This window comes from Suricata suricatta, chromosome 10 (assembly GCF_006229205.1).
Source record: "Suricata suricatta isolate VVHF042 chromosome 10, meerkat_22Aug2017_6uvM2_HiC, whole genome shotgun sequence".
Lineage (NCBI taxonomy): Eukaryota > Metazoa > Chordata > Mammalia > Carnivora > Herpestidae > Suricata > Suricata suricatta.
The window spans coordinates 118,046,593-118,067,032 of record NC_043709.1 but is presented as its reverse complement, the minus strand read 5'-3'; the positions used below and the strand labels follow the sequence as shown (position 1 = coordinate 118,067,032).

The 20,440-nt window shown below is 37.6% G+C and overlaps 1 protein-coding gene across 1 annotated transcript in view; it reads right to left on the bottom strand.

Annotated features, from left to right (window-relative positions):
* MALRD1 (MAM and LDL receptor class A domain containing 1) overlaps window positions 1-20,440 on the bottom strand; it is a 759,741-nt gene that overhangs the window by 20,079 nt on the left and 719,222 nt on the right. Inside the window, exons 39-40 of the mRNA XM_029955581.1 lie at window positions 19,088-19,164; window positions 18,898-18,994 (exon numbers count right to left, since the gene is read on the bottom strand). Of these exons, the coding sequence (XP_029811441.1) occupies window positions 18,898-18,994; window positions 19,088-19,164 (174 nt within the window). The remainder of the gene's footprint in view (window positions 1-18,897; window positions 18,995-19,087; window positions 19,165-20,440) is intronic.

Genomic DNA, 20,440 nt, shown 5'->3' with positions numbered 1-20,440 from the left:
TCAAGCTGGATGGAAACTTCTTCAGGAATACCCAACAATGATACCCCAATGTTTAGAGTCTGTGAAGATCCTACTACAAATAAATTCTGGAGCATTAAGGCAAGTAAAATACTGCTTTGGAACATAAAATGTTCATTTGGGTTCCAATATCCTATTGTAAGTAGTTTGAAAAATTCAATTCAATAAAATCATTACTGAGTGAATTCCTAATTGCTACTTGTTGAATTTAGGAATATAAATATGAATAGAACAAGGATCCTGTGATCAAGAGGCTAAGAATCTGTTACGAGAAATCAAACCAAAAGTCAATATGATGCGTGACAAACAAGGCTGAGAACAAAGTGCTTTGAAAGCTTAGGAGTGGTTACTTCTGCCCACAGTGATGGGGGGAGATTCACAAAGGAGATCACTTTTATGATTAGCCTTTGCTAGTCTTCTTTTTTATATTTTATTTCTATGATAAAGGAAGAAGTAAATCTGGCATTTTGGAAACTTGCCCTATGTATCTTTGATCAGTAAGTTCTTGGCCTTTGTAGTCTGGAAAGATGGCAATTGGAATCACTCAGTCAATGTGTTGGGCACATTTAGCCCATTGAGTGTCAGTCCAAAGACACTCAGATTATTGGAAACCTACAGACCCAGCCGTCTGATTTTTATCTGCCCCACATTTTATTTATGAAGTGCATAGTTTGTGTTTGGCAGGATACAGGATACGCAAACAATGATGTCCCTGCTTTCCAGAAATTTATCTATAAGTAGACTCATGAGTGAGATGCAGAAGTTTTTAGTTGTTGTTTGGTCACGACCACCATACAGGTAGATTTGTCAACTATCTAGACTAATAGTTGAATTGTAATTTAGGAACTTTTTTTTTTTTTTTATGAGCTTTAACTGTCTCAGGGCACCTGGGTGGCTCAGTTGATTGAACGTCCAACTTTGGCTCAGGCCATGATCTCACAGCTTCTGAGTTCAATCCCCATGTTGAGAGGCGCCTGAGTGGCTCAGTCGGTTAAGCGATCCTCATGTTGGGTTCTGTGATGACAATTCAGAGCCTGTAGCCTGCCTCAGATTCTGTGACTTCGTCTCCCTCTGCCCCTACCCTGCTTGTGCTCTCTCTCTCTCAAAATAAGTAAATATTAAAAAATATTAAGCATTAACTGTCTCAGTAATTAAAGGTAGGATGCTACTCAGATTGAAGACACCTTAATATCTGAAGATATAATGCCATTAAATTAGAACCAGAGACTACTCAGGGCCTAACGAACCAAGTTCAGTATTCTATTTGGATCATGCAGTTTTGGAGATGGGAATAAACTTTAAAATAATTTATTATTTTCCACTTTAAAGTAATCTATTATTTCCCATTATGTAGAAGGTGTAACGTGGGTTATCAGTAATTTAAGCATTGTAAACATTTTAACTTTATAGTTACATTTTATATTAAAGGTGGAACAAATATATGAATGGCACGTCAAACCACGCTTTCATGAATAGTGTTTCTTAGGAGTGGGCTAAGTACAAACAAAAATGTCTATCTCGAAATAAATATATAAATAAAAGTAAATAATACATAGGTTCTAAATTGTGAGGTTAGCCTGTAAATGATTAAAGTTTGGGTGCCCGAGGCCTGCTCCGGCTGGTCCAGGGCTCCCTGAAGGGGTAGCAGGGGACGCAAAAATGGGTTGAGAGAGATTCATGCAGTCTCTTTCTTTCTTGGCATCATCTATCTCGCCAGGTTTTGAGCCTTTATTTATAGACTTATGACATCAAAAAGTGGAATTTTTACAAATAATTCTCAGTGATAAAGATGCTTTGAAAAGGGTGCAGAAACAGGTTTTACAGAGGCATTTCTTCAGAACTATTCTAATTACAATGAGGTAACTTACACATCATAGGATGACAGGATATTCTCAGTGAAAAGCAGGTAACATACACATTTGTTTGATCCAGTAGTAAATCTTACAACTAAGAAGATAGCAGGATGTTTTCAGTGAGAAGCAGATAGCAAAGACATTTTATAACAATAACGCTAAGATTCAGGCATAAACAGGGCTAGGAGACATTCTGTTTGTCTCACAAGAGGAAGAATGTATTTGCCATGGTTAGTAGATAAACTTTTTGTCAACCTTGTTCTTTGATGTTGAAGGAGTAAGTGCCACAGGCCCCTAGATGAGCCGGCCTTTGCATAGGAGTTTAAGTTGTAACTACTCTTACCCATCCTCACCATGGGCACCAATTAGCATACGTATGCGCAGTAATTTATGCCTGGTTCTTGTTTGTTTCTTATTCCTAAATTAGGCCTTTTCTCTGGGCCAGAGTAAATATTATTCTTGTGTTCTTTAACCCCCTTTATTATCCATGTCTTAAGTTTGTGAAGCTCAATAGAAGAGCCTTTCCACAAACAACTGCAGTGCTTTGTTTAAATTCCTCTTTAGAGAGGTGGGAAATGCTTCTTCCTATGAGGTCTCTGTGTGGGGAATATTGGTCTGATTTGGAACATTGTGAGGCCTAATCAATAGCAACAGGCTTAATTTCACATGAGCAGTAGTAGCAGAAGGAGAAGCTAGTTTCTGCCACTCATGGCAGGAGCCATGCACAGTCTGTCATTTCCTTACTGTGACCGTGTCATCCACCAAGGCCGTGCGGCTCCCAGCATTTGGGAAAGACTGAATTTTATATAGAAGAAAGTACAGAATATCAAAATAGTTTTCTTCCAGTTGCCCAAATCCATCTTTCATCCTAAATTTTGGATCTCTGTTAGTGGCATTACCAGTCATGCAGCTGCCTAAGTACAAGACCCTCAAATCAACTTTGACAATTGCTTTTTCTCATCTCCTATATTAAGGCATTCACCACTATTCAGGTTCAAGTATTCATCATCTCTCATCTAAGCCTCTTGAATATCAAGGCTTATGTTCTAAAAGATTAGGTCTTTTTCTAATTTATTCTCATGCTCTGCATTTAAAAAAAAAAACACAGATATGATCTTGTCATTCTTCTTAAAACACTTTCCTAGCTTATATCAGTTAAGGCCCTAGCAGGAAATAGCTGACATACTCAAATTGGAAAATTGGGTATTTGATAAAGTGGAGGTTTGCAAAGGAATGGCCAGGATATAGAGAAACCATAGGAGATGGCACAGTAGACAGGCCAGTCATCAGGCCTGTTATCAGCATAGGGTGGGAGGAGGAGGAAGGGAGGCACTAGAGAGGGTAGCTGAAGTTTGCATCGGGGCTTTGACAGCACTGCCACTTCTGGCAGCCAGCAGGAACCTCACTGCAGGAAGCAGCCAGGGCTATGAAAACCCAGCTCTTCTCTTTTTCCTCCCTCAAGATACCTCACTTTGGTCAAACTGAATGCAAATTCAGATGACAAGCCCATAAGTGCAATCCATGAAGGCCAAGTCTCCAGATGCACCTTCTACCTTTTTCTCTTTCTACCCTCTTTAATCAAAAAGAGTAAAGGGTGGACCTGAGGGGAAAGACAGAAAATGACCAGCACTCAGCTGTTTTTTATTAAGTTGAATTGAAATCCCCTGAGTAGGTATTCAAAATCCTAATCACCTCTCTACAACACAGTTTACTACATGTAATTTATTGTTTTCCCTCTCATTTTCTAGTTATGTGAGCCATTTTTGAAACCATGAGTTTCTGCATTTTTGAACCCCCTTTCCACGTCTCCACCTGGTTTATCTTTCAAGTCCCCATACAAATTCCATGTCCCTTTTGTAGCCCTCTTCATCTATCCATCTGAAATGCTAGCTCCCTAGAATATGCTGCCTCCCTAGGATGGTTCCAGACTAGCCAGTGTACCACTCACCCCACTGCCATGGGAGAGCTCTGGCTTCAGGAAACCCCTGGTCACAGGGTAGGAAGTAGGGCTCTACAAGAGGAGTAGAAATGTGACAGTTTTGAGACAAATACTTTTTCCTGTAAATACTCTATGGCTCTCTTCTACCACTTCAGGAAAGAAAACAGATTAGAGGAAAAGTATCAGGGAAACAGGTGGCATAGGTTTCTCTTTAAAATAGAGAAGAGAGAGGCAGAAGAAGAGGAATCTCAGGTAACCCATTACCATTTTTAAGGGGAGGATTTTGTATTGATTCATTGATTCATTTGAAAAACAGCAGAGGAGAGAGGCAGCTGGAGAGAGAGAGAGACAGAAAATCTCAGGCAGGCTCCATGTTCCCTGTGGAGAAGGGGAGGATTTTGAAATCCTGTTCTCAATTTCCCTTTTCTAGCTCAAAGCAAACATTTAGCAAGATTGGCAGAGCATGGCTACGATACACACAGGGACTGAGGTTGGGGAGTTAGGTTCCTAATCTTAACAGCAGTATTTCTTGTGGGCAAATGCACACATGGAAAGAGACCAGGTTTGCAAGCATTATGAAATGACCTTGGTTGTTGCCTCTAGGCCACGCAGTCATTTCTGGGACCAGGGCAGGCTCACTAGTGACACTGTAGCTGCAAAAGCAACTGAGTTCCTTGAGGCATAGGGTAAGTGGGGTTTTGATTTCTGTTAAGGATAAATATTCACTTCTGGGCCTACTTTAGGCCTACCCAGGGATTTTGAACTAGAACAGCTAAGCTTCTGCCTCCAAAGGTACACATTATCAACGTGGTATTTGCACTGGCAAAGGGTCTGGTAGAGAGAATATAATATAGGGATAGATTCCTTGTTTGGGGGCCCAGGCCACTCATTCAGGCATCTCAAACACTAAGAACATCTGCACCTCCCATGGGGTTATAGGCAACCGATTTAGCTTTTTCTTAATCACCTTCTTTCTTATCAGAAATACAAACACCAGCCATTCTCTTGATTATTCTTTCCTTCCATTTTATCCAGAAAATATTTTGGTTTACATTTCTACTGTTACACTCGTCACAGTTAAATATATATTATGAGTCAGAAAGCAAGGGAATCATATATCTTGGAGCTTTCTCAGGATTAACACATAGAAAATCTTAAATGTGCAGTTGAATCATGAGGCATTCCCACAATCACATTCAGGTCACATTGTTTAATTTTAATTAGTGTATTTACTAAATTGGCACAGTCCTTCATGAGTAACTACTACAGTGCAGCATAACAAACAGCTATAGTGCCTTTCCCCAGGCAAAGAAGATAGAACCTAAAATAGGAAAGCAGTGGGTATTATATAGCTTCACATAAGGTAAGAATAAATAGTCCATCATTTGTATTCCTTATTCTTGATTTCTAGGTATATATTTGATTATCACATCTACTTTTGATTAGTGAAGCAACTCTAGAAGGCTGCCATATTTGTTACTTCCCCTAAAGTATCATGAAAATAAATCTGGAGGATACTGGGCCATGGGGAATGTGGTACTAGACACTTTACAGAGACCTTTCCTGGTGACCCCACACTATGGTGCCTGGTATAGAGGCCCTGTAGTCATGTTTGTAGCACTGACCCCACCTCCTATCTCTCTCATATTTGATTTGACCAGAAATGGGATCTTGACCCCCAAGGGGGCTAATCAGAAGATCTACTTGTAGAATATGTAATGGGGACAAAAAGATAAAGATTTAGTTTCTCCACATTCTGGACACATAATGGGTTCTAATAACCTAGCTTCTAGGAAGCACCCTTTAGTTGTAAAGACAGGGAGTAGAGAAAATACCCCTTCGGAGAGAATCACCAAGCAGAGAAGCAAAAAGAAGCAGAGATGAGAAGCAGATAAAAATACCATTGGGTCCAGGCCTTCCCAACCTCATTCACTGCTATCTTTGAGTTCTGGGAAATGTACATTTTTACACTAAATTCTTTGTTTTGATTAAGCTAGCTTCAGATTTTTTTCTTCCCCTGAAGTTAAAGGGTCCTCACTTACATATTTGGTAGCAAGTAGCTAACAGAAGGACACAGAATGTATAATAAAATCTAGGAAACAAATCTCTAAAAACCACTTTAAGAGGCTTATTGCTCTGCATAGCACTGTCTGAGCACGCAGTGCTCCATCCTGTATTTTTTTTTAAATTAATAAAATTTCTTTCAAGTCATTGAAGGGTTTCTTAAGCTACAGATTGTTTTATAAAATCTAATGAAAAATCTTAAGTTTTATTTACAGAGAGTGATGAAATTCCTGCTTCCATTAATTCCTGTGAATCTCAATTTTGGTATTATTTTCAGGGAGAATCAACAGACTTAAAATTTTGATGTGCAGCTTTTTTATTTGAATGTAACCAATAGACATAAGCAGTGTTTTTGGTGATGCTCAGAAGAAATAATGGTCAATAAAGTAGAGCTAGTCTTCAGTAGTCCTGTATTGGGCACCAATTGTGCATACAGAGGTACATACTGGGGACAGACTGGTTAATAAGGAAATAGTTAAGTAATAACACTACATACTAGTGCTCTAATTGTCTTCCAGAGGACAATACTCTGACAGCTCAGTGACTAAACCTGAAGTAATGCCAGGATATTTTTGGTTGGTGTCAAAAATATATGGGTTTTGATAGCTTCTCTAGGCAGAGGGTGTAGAAAGCCACATGTTTGGGGGGAAAGGTGAGATTTTAGCCAAGGGTAGGAGGTGGAAGGAAGGGGTAGAAGGTTGAACTTGGTATAGTGGTCTTTGAACATTGTAACTTGAGTTTCCCTTAAGTAACTTAGAAGAAAAAAAGAACTATACATCTCTTTTTATATGTTTAAGTTAGCATCTAAAATCTTTATGTTAAGTTTAGTAGTTGAGAAGGATATAATTTCTGAAATATTTTATGTTATCTCTTTAAAATTCTTGAATTTGTTTGCCACGAAATCTAAATGGCAAAGTCAGTCCTGCTCTCTAATCAAATAAAACTTGATTTTCAAGAAAAGGAGGACTTTACTGTTCAACTCAAATAGGTATGTTAAGATGTGTTCCAGAGCAATCATCTCAATTAATTGAAATTTCAGATTCTAAGTGGGAAAGGGGAGAGAAAAGTAACTTGGCAAAAGATTTCTCTCCTGCTCCCCCTTTCAGTACTTCTTAACTCAAATATCTTGCTACATGAATCTCTTTTGGGGAGGGTATAGTCTCATATCATGCCTCTTCTTGCCCCCCCCCCCCCGCATGTACTCCCCTGTCCTCCCTCTTATAATTTATTTTGATGAGATTGAGGATAGGTGTGAGGTAAAGAGGCCACCTGTGAAAGAAGAAATGAGAGAGGAGAAGTGGCAGACTGGATGTACCGTTTCCAGTCAGAATAAGGTATGAAATTTGACTGTCACCTGGAAACTGCTTGTGGCATGTACCTTTGAGAAATATCTCAGACTTCTGGTAAGCATCCTCCAGTCAGGAGACCCCTGGTAGAATGGGATCAACTCAGGTTCTGGCCTATTTCGTTCCTTTGAGGGGTTCATCTCCTCAGTCCTACAAGTGACCTCTGGGTAGAGGTGTGGTGAGCAATTCAGGAGATCATTAACAAGCTCAGCGTACAGTCTTGAGTGATATTTGTGTTAGGCCATAATAGGGAATAAAACCTTTTGAGATTTTGGAAATTAGAAGAGAAGGTACTGAGAAGCATAAGGTGGACAGAGAGCTAAATCAGAGGGTCGCAGACAGAGATCCTATCTGAAACATCAAGCATTGGACCTTGCCTGCCTCTTTCAGGAAGATAGTTTAAAAACATCAAAGTACTTCTCTTTTTTTACAAACATTTATTTCTACCACATTCTATCAGTCATCCTTTGATACTGGTCTAGTTCACATATCTTGGGCAAATTTTATAACTATATTGTCACTTTTAATGAATAAAACATAGTCCAGTCCACTTGAAAGCTATAATATCAGATTCCAATCTCAGTTTGTGTCCTGCGCCTTTCCCATTTCAGACTTTACATTTGACCATGACCACTACTTACAGTAATGAAAATGAAGAAATCTGACTTTAAAACACTCTACCCTTTTTCTTGAGGCTTAACTCTGGTGTAGAGACAGAGAAAGAGAATATGGGAGTCTGGAATATTCTTTTTATGTTTATTTATTTTGAGAGAGAGAGATTGAGCATGCACAAGTTGGGGAGGGACAGAGACTGGGAGAGTGAGAATCCCAAGTATTCTCCATGCTCAGTGCTGAGTCCCATACAGGGCTCCATCTCACAAACCTCAGCAAAAATCAAGTCAGACACTTAACCTACTGAGCCACTCAGGCACACCTGGAATATTCTTAATATCTAGTCAACTACCTTTAGTAGGGGGCCCCTTTCCACCCTACCCCTGCCCATTGTACAATGAGTTTATGTAGTTCTGACTTTTTTGGGTGGACTTCTGTCATGGGCTCCATGGTGATAATATATGAGTGTGTGTGTGTGTGTGTGTGTGTGTGTGTGTGTGTGTGTGTGTTAAGTCAGCTTCATTTAGGCCCCTTCTATCATTAATTAAAAGAAAGAAAAGAAAGACAGCTATGTCACCATTCAGCTCAGCCTGGCCCCCACTGCCCTCTCCAGAAGGGGTATCACCTCACCTGAACTGAAAGGGACCTAAACAACCCTATGACTCCAGTTGATCTGCTCTTTGTGCTTTTTCAAATGGCTTGAAGTAGGAATTTCTAGGTTTCTCTTCCATTCCTTTGAAGGGCCATGCATAACTGATACAGTATAATTTATATTTCCATCGCCTGCCCCCTTATTGTTCCCAGATATATTATGCCACAGACCTTCTAAGGCCAGCAGATGCAAAATACTCCCACATGGCTATCTATTTTCAGAACACAAAGCCAAAGATTACCTTAATGTCTGTCTACAAAAGACACATGTGTCAAATATTCCTAAGAACTTTTCTTTTTTCTATACTTTGCTCTATTGCACACTAGGAATCAAAATTTTCATATTTTTGACCCTTCTGCGCATCACCAGTCTGAACTGTTGATTCTCTTGGGAGCATCCCATCATTTGGTGTTGGATAAAGCTAGTGATTGTATATCCCTCCCCCTTCTTAATAGGAAAGCGGTAAAGCCTCTTACTATAAATATTGCACTACCTCAAAGATAGTGACTCCAAGAAGGCCTTTGTCCCTTCTTTCCTGTCCTTTCCGTATGGTAGACTGGAGAGATGAAAGATTGGGTAATGGCAGTATAAATGATTCTACTTCCACTGGTAAGCCTCAGTAGGTTGTATCCGACCCCAATTATCAGTAGTCTTTGAAAGTTATTCAAAATGTGTGGTCTGTGAACCCTCTTATTTGAGGAGCCAGTTCCTCCCAATTTCTTGTGAATCCTCTGAAAGAGGGGTTATTATTGTCATCTAAGAGTTCTGGTGTGCTTAGGCAGGGTGATAAAAGCAATTATATCTAAGCTTTTCAGCTTAAATAATGAAGTTACCCTTTATTTCTGGAACCTCACAGTTAGATTCCAGAATATGGAAATGATGGACACTACTATCTTATGATGTGTAAAGTCAGTGTATCTAGAAAAATGTCTATGTAGAAATGTAGGAAATGGTTGAAACATAATACGGATCTGGAGCTTGGAACAGAATTTCAGAAAGAGAGAGAGAATTTGAAGCCACTAACATATAGACAGCATAAAACCTTGGGAATGAATCTCCCATGGAGAATGTGTAGAAGAGAAGGGAAGCAGATATAGAGATAAGCCCTGAGGAACATTAATAAGGTTGGAAAGGAGAGAAGAGGCCAGAAGTAAAACAAACAAAAAAACAACAACAAAAGGAAGGGAACACAGAAATAGAAGATGAAGAACAAGAACAAAGGGGCAAGTATAAAATAGGACAGAAATGGGAAGGACAAGGAGAAATGGCTGTCACCCTGTGGCATAGGGCCACGAGCATTTGCTTGACAGACCTCTCCACAGTCCCAGTTATACAGGCTGTGCAACACACATCTGTAGGAGTGACGTTTAGGCGTCTTTTTGAATGTTCTCATGGGTTGTGTTAACAACTTCTTCACGTGTTGTGATGTTTCATTTAATATGTTAACCTGGCTAGTCTGTAATGACCAATGGTTTATCCAAATACCGGTCTGGATGTTGCTGTGAAGGTATTTTAGGGTATGATCAACATTTTCAATCAGCCAAGTTTAAGATCACTTCCATAATGTGGGGGGACTTTGTTCCATCATTTGAAGGCTGTGATGCAAAGACTGAGGTTTCCACAGGAATTCTGTTCAGGGCTACCATGTAGAAACCCTGCCATTGCTTCCAGTCTGACCCAACGTTGCCTGGCAGATTTTGGACTCATGCTAGCACCGTCACCTCTTCCGTGCATTTCCAACTCACCAGCCTACCTTCAAGTTTCATGCTTGCCAGCCTGAGGGACACATGAGACAGTTCTTCAAAGTAAATGTTTCAGTATATTAGTATTTTAAATTATATAATTATCTTATTAATAATTTTATATTATATACATATGAGATAATATGTGTTATAAAAATAGGTTTATCTTAAGAAATCTTATATTAACATGTATTAGTATGTTTAATTTAATGTCATATGTATGTTAATATATTAAGATATTTAAAGATGTACATATATACATACAAAGAGAAACAACACAATATTTATCTAATGATTTCTGTTTCTCTGGAGAACCCTAATACATATGTACATTCCAGCACAAAATCAGTATTTCATTTAATAGCTTTGTGTATAACTTTCTCACTAGATTGCAAATTTCTTTAAGTCCAGACTGTTTCTCATTCATGTTTGTACTCACTTTGGTGTATTTTAGGCACATAGGAAATTAAAGAATTAATAGGTGAGTAAGATCTTCTTGATAGTAATAGATTGAAAATGTCATATCTCTTCTCTGAGGAACACCATAATTCTATAATAACTGCCTTAACTGATGATGTCAAGATTGGTGCCGACTGATTATCATGATTGCAGACTGGAGACCTGAGACAAATTCATCAAGTAGGAGACACACGAGTTGGCACCAAGGAAAATGCAGTTATCCAGTATTCTGTGACACATCAGTGTTGCTGCAAATCTAAATCTTTGATCACAGATTCTGGCATGCAAGAGATGATACATTTTTCTTCAATTTCTTAAATTTCATTGTCTTATTCTGAGCCTTTATCTTGCTCAGTTCATGGAAAAGTCAATCATTTTCATTATCAGGGTGACCTGTATCCCATATAGGTGAATAGGAAGATGGGTATTGGGTAAGAATTCCCAGGGTCCTCAGTGGCACTATAGATTGTAAGCTCTTCTTGGTGTTTTATTTTTTTTATTTTGAATTCAAATATGCAAAACATACAGCTTTATATTGTTTCAAGCATACATTATAATGATTCAAAAAGTTTTATACATTTCTCAGTGTTTATTAGGATAAGCATACGCTTAGTCCATTTTACCTATTTTACCATTGCCCACCTACCTCCCTGCAACAACCACCAGTTTGTTTTTTTGTATGAGTCTTGATTTTTTTGTGTCTTTGTTTTGTTTATAAAATTCTACACGAGTGAAATCATATGGTATTTGTCTTTATCTGACAGAGTTATATCACTTAGCATTATACCCTATCGATCCATCCGTGTTTTTGCAAATGGGAAGATTTACTTCTTCCTTACAGCTGAGAAATATCCCATTGTTTGGACAGAATACTGTCCATCTATGATGGACACTTGGGTTACTCTCCTAATCTGGTTATTGTAAATAATACTGCAGTAAACATAAAGAAGCATATACCTTTACTGGGTGGGTAACTCAGTAGTGGAATTACTGGATCAAATGGTAATGTTATTTTCAGTTTTTTTGAGGAACCTCCATATTGTACAGTGACTGCACCAATAGGCATCACTACCTGCTGTGTATGAGGGTTCCTCATTCTCCTTATCCTTGCCAACACTTGTTATATGTTGTCTTTTTTTATTTTAGCCATTCTGACAGCTGTAAGGTGATATTTCATTATGGTTTCAATCTGCACTTCCCTTATGATTAGCGATGTTGAACATCTTTTCATGTGTTTGTTGGCCATCTGTGTGTCGTCTTTGATAAAATGTCATGACCCGACACTGAGGACCTGAATAGTCAGATCCTCTGCACCTTATTAAGTAGATTGTTTTTTGGGTGTTGACTTATATAAGTTATTTATATGTTTTGGATATTAACCCTTTATCAGATATATCATTTGCAAATATCTTCTATTAAGTAAGTTCCCTTCTTGTTTTGTCAGCTGTTTCCTTTCCAGTGCAAAAGGTTTTTTTTTTTTTTTTATGGTATTGTTGTAATAGTTTAATTTTACTTTTGTTTCCCTTGCCTGAAGAAACCTATCTAGAAAAATGTTTCAATGGTTGCCTTCAAAGATCACTACCTGTGTTTTCTTATATGAATTTGATGGTTTCAGGTCTCACATTTAGATTTTCAATCCATTTTGAGGTTTTTTTCTTTTTCTTTTTTGTTATTTTGGTATGGTCCATGTCTTTCTTTTGCATAGAACTGTCCAGTTTTCCTAGCACCATTTATTGAAGAGATGTTCATTTTCATTGTATATTCTTGTCACCTTTGTTGAAGATTAACTGACCATTTAAGAATGGGTTTACTTTTGGGGTCTCTATTCTCTTCTGTTGATTTATATGTCTATTTTTGTGTAAGTAGCATACTGTTTTGATTATTATAGCTTTGTAGTTTTTCTTGATATCTGTGATTGTGATAGTTTTCTTCTTTTTTCAATATGACTTTGGCTATTTCGGATCTTTGTAGTGCCTCATTAATTTTAGGATTGTATGTTCTAGTTCCATGAAAAATGATATTGGTATTTTGATAGCAATCACTTTAAAACTGTAGATTACTTGGTTAGTATGGACATTTTAACAATGTTGGCTTTCCCAGTTTATGAGCAGGGAAAGTCATTCCATTTGTTTCTGTGATCTTTAATTTCATTCATGAATGTGTTAAAAGAGTTTTCAGAGTAAGGATATTTCACTTTGGTTAAGTTCATTCTTGGTAATTTTTTAATTTTTGGTATAGCTATAAACAGGATTTTTTAATTAATTTCCCTTTCTGCTATTTCATTATTAGTGTATAGAAATACAGTCTATTTACATATGTTAATTATATATCCTGTAACTTTACTGAATTCACTTATCACTTCTAGTACTCTTTGGTGGAATATTTAGGGCTTTCTATAGATCATATTGTGTCATCTGCAAATATTGCACTTTTTACTTCATTACAATTTTGGATGGCTTTTATTTCTTTTAATAATAATAATATAATAATAATTGAAATAAATCTCGTCTGATTGCTATGGCTAGGATTTCCAGTACTCTGTTGAATAAAAGTGGTGAGAGTGGACATCCTTGTCTTGTTCCTGATCTTAGGGGACAAGCTCTCAGTTTTTTACCATTCAGTATGGTGTAAACTGTGGGGTTTTCTCCGTTTATGGACTTTATTATGTTGAGGTATGTTCCTCTAAACCCATTTTCTTGAATTTTTTTTTTTCCATGAGTCAATGTCATACTTTGTCAAATGGGTTTTCTGCATCTATTGAGATGATCTATGGTTTTTATTCTTTTTCTTGTTAATATGATCATATTGATAGATTTGTAAATACAGAATCACAGTTATCTCTGGAATAAATTCCACTGCATTATGGTAAATGATTTTTTAGAAGTATTATTGGGTTTGGTTTGCTAATATTGTTGAGGATTTTTAAGCCCATGTTCATCAGAGAGACTGGCCTGTAGTTTGCCTTTTTTTTTTTTTTTTTTTTCTTTTGTAGTGACTTTAGCTGGTCTTGTTGTCAGGGTAATGCTGGTTTTGATGAATGAATTTGAAATCTTTTTTTCATCTTCTATTTTTTTTTTGGAATACTTTGAGAACACTATCACTCTTTGTTAAATGTTAGGTAGAAATAACCTTTTAAGGCATCTGGTCCTAGACTTTCATTTGGGAATTTTTTGATTATTGAATCAATTTCTTTGGTAGTAATTGGTCTTTTCAAATTTTGTATTTCTTCCTGATTCAGATTTGAAGGTTACATGTTCCTAGGAATTTATCCATTTTATCTAGGCTGTCCAAATTGTTGGCATATAACTTCATAATTGCAATAATCCTTTGTATTTCTGGGGTATCAGTTATTTCTTTTCTCCATTTTGAAATTATATTTTGAGTCCTCTCTCTTTTGGCTGACTCTGGCTCAAAATATATCAATTTTGTTAATCTTTTCAAAAAACAGTACCTGGTTTCATTGATGTTCTCTTATTTTCCTGGTCTCTATTTCACTTAGTTCTGCTGTAATTTTTATTAATTTATTCCTTCTATGGCTTTGGATTTGTTTTTCTTGCTCCTGTAGGTGTAAGGTTGTTGCTTATTTGAGATTTTTCTTCTTGAAGTAGACCTGTAATGCTATAAGGTCTTTTGCTGCATCCAAAATATTTTGGACTGTTGGGTTTTCTTTTACATTTGTTTCAATGTATTTGTTGTCTTTCTTTGATTTATTGGTTGACTCATTCACTGTTTAGTAGCATGTTATTTAGCCTCCATGTATTTGTATTCTTTCCAGATTTCTTCTTGTGATTGATTTATATATTATACCATTGTGTTCAGAGAAGAGGCATGATTTGATTTCAGTCCTTTTGAAATTGTTGGGGCTTGCTTTGTGGCCTAATGTGATCTATTCTGGAGAATATCCCATGTGCCCATGAAAACAATATGTATATGTATATGTTTATATATTCTTTTGTTTTGAATATACGTTAGATCCATCTAGTCCAATGTGTCATTCAAAGCCACTATTTCCATGTTGATTTTTTTGTCTGGATGATCTATCCATTAATGTAAATGGGTGTTAAAGTCCCCTACTATTATATTATTACTAACAGTTTTTTTCCTTTAATATGTTTTAATAGTAGCTTTATGTATTAGGTGCTTTATGCTGAGTACATAATTTTTTACAATTGTTTTATTCTCTTGTTGGATTATTCCTTTTAACATTAATTAGGTTAATGTTGTTGTCTCCTGACAGCCTTTGTTTAAGGTCTGTTTTATCTGATATCAGGTACAGTTACCAAACTTCTTTCTTGCTTCCATATGCTTGGTAAATGTTTTTCGATCCCTTCGCTTTCAATCTGCATGTGTCTTTAGTTCTGAAGTATGTCTCTTGTAGGCAGCATATACTTAGGTCTTGCTTTTTAATCCAATCAGTCACTCTATGTTTTTTGATAGGAATTATTTTTCCATTTACATTTAAAGTAATTATCAGCAGGTATGTATTCACTGACATTTTGTTTCTTGTTCTATGGTTGTTTGTGTAGTTCTTCCCTGTTTCTTTGTTTTCTTGCTCTCCTCGATTGTGATTTGCTGGCCTTATTTAGTGATATACTTGGCTTCCTTCCTTTTTAACTTTTGCATATATACTGTAGGCTTGTGATTTGTGGTTATTACCATTTGGTTATATATAATGTCTTATGCATACAGTAGTCTACATTAGATTGGTAGTTGCTTAAGTCGGGATCCATTCTAAAAGCACCAAAATTTTACCCCTCTCCACGTTTTGTATATATAAAATATATTTTACACATCCTTTAATTTGTGAATCCCTTAAGTGATATTTATACATATAATTGATTTTATTGTTTTTCTGTTTTAATCTCTATACTTGTTTCATATATGATTCATTAGATTAATCAATCTAATACATTTACTTATTTTACTTTAATTTTTAAATTTATTAATCTCTACACACAATGTGGAGCTCAAACTCATGACCCTGTGATCAAGAGTCACATGCTCTTCCCACTGAGCCAATCAGGTGCCCCAAACTTGGTACTTTTCTTATGGTTTTATTTGCTTATGACCATTTTTTTTTCAAATGTTTCTTCTGTTTATAGCCTTTTCTTTCCACTGAGTCCATTTTAATATTTCTTGTATGACTGGTTTAGTGGTGATGAACATTTTTAATATGTGTCTGTGAACTCTTTGTTTCTCCTTGTATTTTGAATGATAGCCTTGCTAGGTAGAATATTTTTAGTTACCTTCCCCCCCCCCCCGCCTTTTAGCACTCTGAATAGATCATCCCCCTCTTTTCTGGCCTGCAAAGTTTCTGATAAAAAAAAAAATTAGTGATAGCCTTATGGGTTTCCCTTATAGATGCCTATTTTCTTTTCTAGTTCTTAAAATTCTCTATCACTGCCTTTTTTGGCCATTTTAATTATTATATGTCTTGGTGTGAACCTCCTTGGATTGATTTTGTAGGGGTCTCTCTGTTCCTCCTACATCTAGATTTGTTTCCTTCTCCAGATTAGGGAGGTTTCCAGCTATTATTTCTTTGAATACATGTTCTGCTTACTTTTCTTTCTGTTCCCCTTCTAAGATCCTTGTAATGTGAGTGTTATTACACTTGAAAATGTCGCTGAATTCCTTTAGTCTATTCTCAATTTTTATTTTTCTTATGACTTTTCAGCTGGTTGCTGTCCTCCAGACTGCTGATCTATTCTTCTGCTTCTTCTCTACTCTACGCTTTAGTCCCTTTAGTGTATTTTTAAAATATTTATTTTGAAGAAACTGAAAGTGACTAGGGGAGGGGCAGAGAGGGGAAAAAGAATCTAAGCAGGCTCTGTGCTGTCAGCATGGACAACAATGTGGGGCTCTATCCAGGAACCGTGAGATCTTGACCTAAGCTGAAACCAAGAATCTGACACTCAACCCACTAAGCCACGCAGGTGCCCCTTCCTTCCCTGTAGTGTATTTTTAGTTTCAGTTATTTAGTTCTTCATGTCTGTTTGGTTGTTGTTGTTTTTTTGTTTTCTAACACTTGGTTGAAGGTTTCACTGAGATCCTCCACTCTCTTCTCTCGTCCAGTATCTTTATGATGATCACTTTGAGTTCTCTATCAGGTGTATTGCTTATCTCCATTTCTTTTAGCTCTTCTGTTGCCATTTTGTCCATTTGCCTCATTTGTGATATTCCTCTGTCTCATTTTCTCTAAGTCTGTGTGATTGGTATTTTGTAGTAAGAAAGTCAGTTATATTCTTATTTGAAATGGGGGCCTTACAAAGAAGAGGTCCTGTGGCACTTTTCAGAGCACAGTCTCCTGTTCACCAGAGCCAGTGACTGCAGAGGTGAGATATATATTGCATATGCCTCACTGTAGTGGCTGAGCTTCATTTTCCTTCTGTCCAGTCTTCTACAATGGCCCCCTTTCTCTGTTGGAGGTAGGGTTTGGTCCTTGTGATATTAAGGGGCGAATCTGAGACTACCCTAGCTAACTTGGGTTAGACCAAAGACCTGCCATCAGCCCATTTGCTGGGGCTGTGGAAGCATGAAATTGCAGGACCACTCTCCCTACATTGTCCCTGAGAAGTTTTCATTGGTGAGTGGGGTCTTCAGTGAGACAAAATTTCTGTCCCTAATTTGTCTTGGGTTGCAGTTACTCTGAACTACAGTGCTGTTTCCTTGTGCAGTCCCCTGTGAGGTTTTTGTTGGTGGGTGGTGGTGGCAGTCTGATAGATATCTATCTGCCCCTAGGCCCCTGCTGGAACTGCAGTAGAATTGGTGTATGTGGTTATTTTCCCTTCTCCCCAGGGCAGGAGTCACTTTGGAGTGGTTCTGTTATGTTGCTTGCAGGGTGATCTTCATCAGAAGCTATGGGAGACTCCTCTCCAATGGAGCAGGTTGAATGGGGTGAGTCTAAGGTAAAATACAGGGTGTGCGGTCTACAAGGGAAGTGGAGAGTGTTACTGGTTCCTAGCAGGGCTACTTGTATAATGAGACTCGACAGTCGCTGCTTTGGGGTGACTGCTGCCCAATTGGGCAGGTATGATGAGGCAGATCCATATAGGAAGACACTGGGGCAGGGTCTGTAGTGTTCATTCTTGAAGGTGTCTAAGCTGTAGGGGAGGGTAATGTCACCTGGTAGCTCGTATACTCTTGGATAAGTTTCCTAAAGATCCCTGCCCTTCCAACATCCATTCTCAGATGAGTAAAGAAATCTAGTTTATGCATACCCAAGGTAGTTTTTAAACTGCTGCTTCTATGGCTGTATATTTCGAAAGCTTGTTAGACTCTGTCTTTAAGGATAGGGACTCAATTTCATATTGTCCTCCAGTTCTTCCAGAGTAGAGCCCCCTGATTTTTAAAGTACCCAATTTTAAGCTCTGCTAGTTATAAAAACTCCACAGTTAAGCCCCACTGGTTGTAAAGCCAAGTATAATGGGTACTTGTCTTTCCAGTGCAGGGCCACCGTGTCTTGGGTGCCTGTTGTGGGGTCTGCTCAGCTCCCTGCATTGTGATTGTGGTATCCTTCCTGTTTGTGGTTAATCTTGTGGGAGTTTGATTCCTGACTGTTTCTCTGTCCTTCCTGCCATTTTTAATGTGACGTCTGTTCTAGAATTAACTGCATGGAGTCTCTTCTGCCATTCTTCAGTCATTTTCTGAGTTGTAGTGATGTGGCTGTTAGGTAAGTATATCCATGGGAGGAGGTGAACTTAGGATCCTCCTTCTCTGCTATCTTCCCAGGCTCTCCCTCCAGTAATTGGGGGTCCAGTAATTGGGGACTTCTTAGTTTTGCATTAGGTCCTTTAGGTGTGATAGCTCTTGGTCTCTGTTCTCTATATTACCTAGAACATGGGAGTCTTAGCCTGAAAAACTGATGTTCTGAGTTCACTGGGAGGGCCAAGAAAATCTTTCTTGCGTAGTTCCCCAGGCACCACCAGAAAGTGGGGACACTCATGTCTTTTAATCTGTGGAGAGTCATATTACCTTTATGGTGTCATCAAAACTGCTTTTAACATAATGTGAAAAGTAAACTTAAGGCTTTTTACTGAACAAAGAATGATTATTGTTAAGGAGCTCCTAACGTCCTGCCCAGAAATAAATCCATAAAGTATAGAAACACAAAGTTACCTGCATGTAAAATGGAGTGAAAGAAAAATGGAGCAAATGAAATCTTTCAGAAAATGGATCTACCACACTGTATCTTATTCGTTAGTTAAAGGCTTACCTGGCTGGTCCTTTTCTGTTTGCAAGAAAACATAAGACTGCAACTGTAATGTGAATCGTCAGGAAAGCTAATCCAGTCCCCAGGAGAGACCATATATCTGGAATTTCAAACCAATTAAAAAGATAAATATGCACTGAAAACCATTACAGATTCAAAATTCAAGCCATTATGTAGTCACAATGTCACCTACTATTCTGAGTGTACATGAAATCTGCAGAAGTGTTAACCTTGATGTGGCATCGATTTCCTTTCCATCCTTGCCCACATCTGAAAATAAGATAAAACTTTAGTTTAAAAAAAAAAGTGGAAATGTATTTTAACAGTACTATCAAGGAATAAAATGATGAATCTCAGTAAATAATGGTATGAGGGAATATGGGTAACTTTGATAAGAAACCAAATATTAAAACCAAAGCAAAAGTAAAATTTTCATAATTGTGTAACATGATTTTTAAAAAACTATTTATCACCTTCTTGTGGCACCTAGGTGGATCAGTCAGTTAAACATCTGGCTCTTGATCTCAGCTCAGGTCATGATCTCATGGTTCATAAGATAGAACCCCACATCAGGCTCTGCACTGACAGCGTGGACCCTTCCTGAGGCTTTCTCTCTCTCAAAATAAATAAACAACCTTACACATATATATGTTTATCACCTTGATTTTGTTTTTAAGATAGGAACTCAAGCTTTCATATTCTCCTTCCTTGTTTTCAAAAGTGACTTGATTTTTTACAGTCACTCAAAATAATACCAGCATTCTTCACAGAGCTGGAAAAAAGTCCTAAAATTTCTGTGATACCAGAAAAGACCCCAAATGGCCAAAGCAATCCTGAAAAAGAAATCTGAAGCTGGAGGCATCACAATCCTGGACTTCAAGATATATTACAAAGCTGTAATCATCAAGACAGTATGGTACTGCCTCCAAAACAGACACTCACATTAGTGGAACAGAATAGAGAACCCAGAAATGGACCAACAAACGTATGCCCAACTAGTCTTTGACAAAGCAAGAAAGAATATCCCATGGAACAGACATTCTTTTCAGCCAGTGGTGCTGGGAAAACTGGACAGTGACATGCAGGGAAATTAACGTGGACCACTTTCTTACACCATACACAAAAATAAACTCACAATAGATCAAAGACCTAAATGTAAGACAGGAAGCCATCAAAATTCTATAGAATAAAGCCCTCAGCCACAGCAACTCTTACTCAACATGTCTCTAGGGGCAAGGGAAACAAAAGCAAAAATGAACTATTGGGACCTCATCAAAATAAAAAGCTTCTGCACAGCGAAGGAACCAATCAGCAAAAGTAAAAGGCAACCAATGGAATGGGAAAAGATATTTGCAAATGATATATCAGATAAAAGATTAGTATCCAAAATCTATGAAGAACTTATCAAACTTAACACCCAGAAACACAAATAATCTAGTGAAAAAATGGGCAAAAACATGAATACACAGTTTTCCAAAGAAGACATCCAAATGGCAAACAGACACAAACTGCTCAATATCACCCATCATCAGGGAAATACAAATCA